Raw genomic sequence first — 6,040 nt, 5'->3', positions numbered from 1 at the left:
AAGACGTTAAATATGATATTTCTCTACCGCCGCGAATACTCCTGGACGCAACACTCATATTTTAGAATAATCTATTGTACAAGAAGCTAGAAACTTATTCTAGAATTATTCTAAGAAAAGTCTAGAATAACATTAATGTTATTTATTGTAGAAAATAAAAGAGTATTCTAAAGAATCATTTGTAATCTTGGGATCAAAATGTGTCAATAGAATCCTAATGTGATAATACTAGTATAAATAGTGGTGATGTTTTTAAGTTTGTATAAAGCAAAAGTGAGAAATAAAACTTGTAGCATCTTTCACCTTCTTCTTAGCCTAACTAGTCTTTTCCAAAATCCAGCTGTCAACACCTGGCTGAAGTAGGCAATGGGTCAATGATTCTGCACAAGTACTGCCACCAGTCCATACCCTGAAGTTTCTGTCTCCACTATAAAGATCTAAGTGAAATATGACCAATCTAGGATCGGCACCGTAGTCATAGCCTTCTTCAACATCTCAAATGCGGATGCGGTCGCCTCCTCCCATACAAAACCATCCTTCTTCAACTGCTTAGTGAGTGGCATTGCTATGGTGATGTATACATTTACAAACCTTCTGTAGTAACCTGTCAATCATAGGAATCTCCTCAGCTCTTTCAGATTTTTAGGCACTAGCCATTATACCTTTGCCTCAATTTTAGACTGATCTACTGCCACCCCTTCTTTTAATACAACATGGCCCAAATACTCTACACTGGCTTGTGCAAAGCAGCACTTCTTCAGGTGCTCCCGCAGTACCTCTAACACCCTCTTCAAATGCTCCTAGTGCTTCTTTTTAGTCCTACTGTAGACTAAGATGTCATCAAAGAATACCAGTATAAATCATATGAGATATGGTTTGAAAACCTTATTCATAAGTGCCTGGAGAGTGGCTTGGGCATTGGTGAGGCCAAAAGGTATCACTAAGAACTCATAGTATCCCTCAAGGTTGTTTTGGGCATATTCTCCTTCTTCATTCTGAACCTAATTTCTGATTTATCTTTCTGAATATCACTGCTCCACTCAACTCATCTAACAACTTGTTAATAACGGATATGGAAACTTATCAAGTACATTTTTCTTGTTAAGCGCCCTATAGTCCACACATAATCGCCAGCTGCCGTATTTCTTCACTAATAAAACTAGACTAGAGAAGAGACTAATGCTGGGTATGATGATTCTTACCTCCAAGCCAGCATCTCTCTAATCAACTTTTTAATTTCATCCTTCTAAAACTGAGGGTAGCGATAGGGTCATACGCTGATGGGTGACAAACACTTCTTTAAAATGATGGCATGTTCCTATATCATCGATGGTGAAAATCCCTGATGTGGCTGAAACATCTATTGGAATTGCTGAATCAGTGGCTGTATAGAGAGGAGTATGTCCCCTCCCTCTTCTAATCTAGCTCTCTCCAAATTGTGCAGCTCCACCAAATATCATCCACCCACCAACTATATATTCCTCATCATAATTTTAACAGAAACCATATATTTGGATAGCCCTGCTTCTCCCTTGATCACCATCTTCCTTCCATATATCCACCATTAACTCTATCGTTAGTGCTCCCCAATTAACCTTGGTGTCTCCCAAGGTCTGCAGCCACTTCATCCCCAAGATGAAATCTATACTCCCTAACTCCAATAGAAGAAATTCTCCTCTCATCTAAATCCCCTGAATAATTAGTAACACTCATATACAGATCCCCTAGCCTTTCTCCAACTTCCCCGTACCCATCATCACCCCATAACAACTAGTATCCATAAATGTCACACCCAATTGGTCGACGACCTGAGTGAAAATGAAATTATTGGTAGCTCCACTATCAATTAACACCACCACTTTCTTGTCTTTTATCTCCCCATTCACCTCAACGGTATTATTCGTGGTGAATCCTACCATCTAGTTCAGGGAAATCTCAGCCAGATACAAATACAGCTTCTCCTCCATTTCCTCCTCTAACTCCCCCTCACCTCCCTCCTTAGTTTTCTCGTCATTATAGATGGCGAGAACCTGAAGAATTCGATCCTTACACTGATGCCGTAGCGTATATTTTTCATCACACTTGAAGCACAACCCCTTAGCCATCTTCTCATACATCTCCTTTTATGTCAGCCACTAGAAATTTTTCCACTCCCTCCTCCTACTATCTTCTCTTTGGTGGTCTACCGACTTCCTCTTGTTGTAGGATCTTTAGGAGCTATATAGGTGGTCGTCATCCTGTAAGTACCCCCTCTGCTATTATTCCTAGCTCCCCTACCAAAATTTCTCTGATTTTCAACTAGTTGTGCCAACTTCATGGCCTCCCCCAAGTCACGAGGCATCAGAATCTTCACTACTGCTCAGATCTCTGTATTCAACCCCTTCATGAAGTTTCCCTCCAATACAGTGTCTGATAATCACTCCACCCTAATGGACAGTTGCTCAAATCGCTCCCGATAGTCTGCTACTGATCGATCCCTCCTACACCAGAGCAAAGAACTGCTCATGGAAATCTCCTCCACGGTTGGTTTGGAAATGTTTTATTATGCAGTCTTTAAATTCCCTCCAGTTCCAGATAGGTCTCCTATGGTCTCTCCGCTGGAACCATGGCAGTGCATTCCCTTCCAAACATAAGCTTGCAACTATCACCTAGCTTATCCTAGCTCCTCCGTCAGCCATTGACGGTGAAGTACATCTCCATATGATAAATCTACCCATGCACATCCTCCCCTTCAAATATGGGCATCTTCAGCTTTCTCACTTTATGATCTCCACCATTCCCCTTTATTCTTCCATAGCCTCCCCTCTCCTAAGTGATTGGCCCTCCCCACGTCTCCCGGTCTTCCCTCACCCTGTTATAGCCCAAGCCCCTTTCGAATTTCCCTCTTCTTTCTTCAAAATCAGCACCTCGACGTCCATAGCATGGCCTCATGGCATTCCCCATATCCACCTCCTCTTTCTTCCCTCTGGACATGCTCTAGATGAGACATTCTTCTTTCTCCTTCCACAATTTCCACCTCATCTTCCTCCCTACGAATTTCATAATTTTTGTTTTTCCTTCCACCCCTTTTGCCACGGAAGTCACCGTTTGGTTGTGGATTTCTAATATTTTTTTATCATGTCCCAGAGATTGGCTACTTGTCCTTCCATGGAGGAAATCCTTTTCTCCACTATTGTCTTGATTTGGTTCATCTCCCATTCAAGCCTTTCTTTTAGTGCATCTAATTTTTTGGCCACATCTCGATCAGAATTTTTGTAGATCCAAAAATTTTGGATTTGTATTACAAAAACAACAACCTTCTCCTTTCTCGGCCAAAAATCAGCCATTGGAATTTGTCAAAATCAGTCCACGAATGGTCCCAAGACTTGCTCTGATACCAATTTGATAGGAAATACTTGAGTTCGCAAGTAACCCTAAGGGTAATACTTGAGTACGAAAGCAAACTTATCACCAATTGGTGAAAAATAGCGAGAATAAATATACAAAATCTGGGTGAAATTAGCCCCAACACGATAGATTGTGGTAGGAAAATCAAAGTCAAACAAGAATGAAAACAAGATAAAAGAGATCTTCAATTCGAGAGGAGGATCGTCTCTCTCAAATCTCTAGACAAGAGAGTTTAGAGCCCAAGTCACCAAAGAACTCTAATTGAAAACAAATCAAGCATAACCTAAAGCTAAAATATTTCATGATATTTAATACAATAGCTTTCCTAACAAAATTCCTTCCCAAGCCCTAGCCTCCCCCTCCTTTTCAAATTTGAATTTAATTGGACAAGTTGGACCCACTATAATGGGCGGCATCCATAAGGAAGGCGGGACTAGCCTGCCTCTTGTAAACATGAACCGGCCCTGGACAGGCCGGTTGGGCCGGTTTAGGAGGAACCGACCTATCATTGTTGTAGGTAGATTCTTGAAATTACCCACTTTATTCCTTGTAAAAAGACCTTTGATACACTAAATATAACCCGCCTCTTCTTCAAAGAAATTCTTTGATTACATGCATCGTCGTTTAACTTGCGTCTGTGATGTCAAGTTCATCAATCATCTTTGGAGGGAGTGGTGGAAATGTTTAAAAATTGATTTGAAATTGAACTATGCCTATCACTCTCAATCAGATGGCCAAACTAAAATCATTAAACCCTTGAGAGCATACTTCTTTGTCTCATTCAACATCACCCAAAACAGTGGGAAGAACTACTCAGTCAAGTTGAATTCACATTCAATATTTCTATGCCCAATTAACAAATCCATAGGTTAATGTCCATTCAGAATAGTCTATAGTAAAATGCCTAATCATTTACTTGACCTTGTTGTTTTGCCAAAATGTCACAGCACCCTTGCAGCCAAGTTTACAGATGTGTTTACAACAATGCCAAAGGATGTACAAACTAAGTTAACCTCACTACTACCACGGTCAAATCGCCGAATGCGAGAACTTCCGGAGTGGTAGAGATCTGATGTGCACCATCTTAATCTGTACTTCAGGCCAACACCATTAGCACTATTACAGTTCTATTCCCTTTTCAGTTGTAGTAGTAAATTCCTTTTCATTTGTTTGCTTTGCTTGATGTAGTACTGATCATGTAGCTTGAAGGATATAAAATCCTACACAGAAATACAATAGAAGTTTACTGTTGCTTTCTATTATCTGAATTTTACTGTTTCATTGCTGTATTCGTTTTCTTCCTTGCTGCTGTTACATCACCTTCCATTTCTTACAAAAAGTCAAATGTTTTAAGTCAAAATTACTCTTACACTCCTAATATATTCTAATAATCAGGAGCTCCAAGCTCCTCATGCAATTTTTTCTACCATTCCTTTCACCATGAATTACGGATAACAAACAAATAATAAAGATCTGGCAATTCAATTCCCAGCTAAGTAGTAAGTAATCAAGGAAAATGATTTACTTCCCAATTTAAAGCTTTTATACAAGAAAATTTTAGTCGTTTGATAGATGAAAAATCTGACAACTTTTTTAATATTTTGCTTTGGCTTCTGTAACAATATTCCTCAACAAAATTAACCTGCTGAAATCAAATAATGGAAGAGCAAATCAATTAATATCAAAACCTAAAGATTTTATCCAAAAATACAACACATACTTTCTCTCTCTCTCTCTCTCTCTCTCTCTCTGTGTCTCTCTATCTGTTATCCAAACCGAAGAATCTGCAAGGAGACGATCTCACCTTTCTCTCACTTATAGTCTCCAGCTTCGGTGACCATGAGAGCCTATTCCCAACCACTAGCTGCTCATAATGCCTTTTAAGCTCCGGCGTGCTGCATATCTCTTCATTGACCAGTGCCTCTCCGCCTCTATCATCAACGGTGATCATCTCCATGATGAACTCCGGAACTACTTTCACAGCCTTCCTCCCATCTTCCCTCTTCACATACTCGAATGGAAACTTAGCCTTCGGTGGTGGCGGACACCGCTTGCCGCCGTTGAGAAGGGCGAGGGAGTTTGCAGTGAGGGTGTCGAAGGGGAGGAGGTCGGTGGGGAGGATGAAGTAGGTCTCGCCGAGGAGTAGTTCGTCGGAGAAGGAGAGGGTGGGGATGGGGTGGCCGATGAAGAAAGAGTCGGCGTGGCAGATGGAGCAGTTGGGGAAGTTGGAGAGAAGTTCGGCGGCGAGGTGGCGGCCGGAGAGGAGGTGGGTGGCGCCTCCCCAGAAGATGAGTTTCACGGTAGAGTTTTTGGTGGAGTTGGGGAGGAAGCAGGGCGAAATAAGGGAGTTTCCCATGGAAGAAGATTAGGAGGTTAAGGTGAGGAATGGGTAGGAGAGTTTGAGAGGTGGAGATGTTAAGGTTGTTTGTGTGGTTTGTGTATAAGAAAGATATGAAGAAAGAAAACTGTGGGCGTTTTGACTTAGAAAAAAATAATTAAAGGGAAAAATGGGAGAATATTTAATTACAATTTAGTAAGTACATATTTAATAACATTAGAAATAATTTAAAATAAATATAATATAATAAGAGAAAAATTAAATTTCCCTCACAATGTTATTATCATGGTATTATATATAAACACTAACTTCCAT

The 6,040-nt window shown here is 40.5% G+C and overlaps 1 protein-coding gene across 1 annotated transcript; it reads right to left on the bottom strand.

Annotated features, from left to right (window-relative positions):
* Positions 1–5,024: 5,024 nt before the first annotated feature.
* On the bottom strand, positions 5,025–5,816 carry LOC110091800. The gene has a single exon (XM_020816048.2). The coding sequence runs from the start codon at positions 5,741–5,743 to the stop codon at positions 5,147–5,149; it is 597 nt and encodes a 198-aa protein (XP_020671707.1). The 5' UTR covers positions 5,744–5,816; the 3' UTR covers positions 5,025–5,146.
* Between the last annotated feature and the right edge of the window lie 224 nt (positions 5,817–6,040).

The sequence above is a fragment of the Dendrobium catenatum genome, unplaced genomic scaffold, assembly GCF_001605985.2.
Source record: "Dendrobium catenatum unplaced genomic scaffold, ASM160598v2 fragScaff_scaffold_133, whole genome shotgun sequence".
In the NCBI taxonomy this organism is placed as follows: domain Eukaryota; kingdom Viridiplantae; phylum Streptophyta; class Magnoliopsida; order Asparagales; family Orchidaceae; genus Dendrobium; species Dendrobium catenatum.
This window is presented reverse-complemented; position numbering and strand designations above follow the sequence as displayed.

What these genes read in the sequence shown, in the direction of transcription:
- LOC110091800 (XM_020816048.2), bottom strand. Translation starts at nt 5,743, where the DNA reads ATGGGAAACTCCCTTATTTCGCCCTGCTTCCTCCCCAACTCCACCAAA.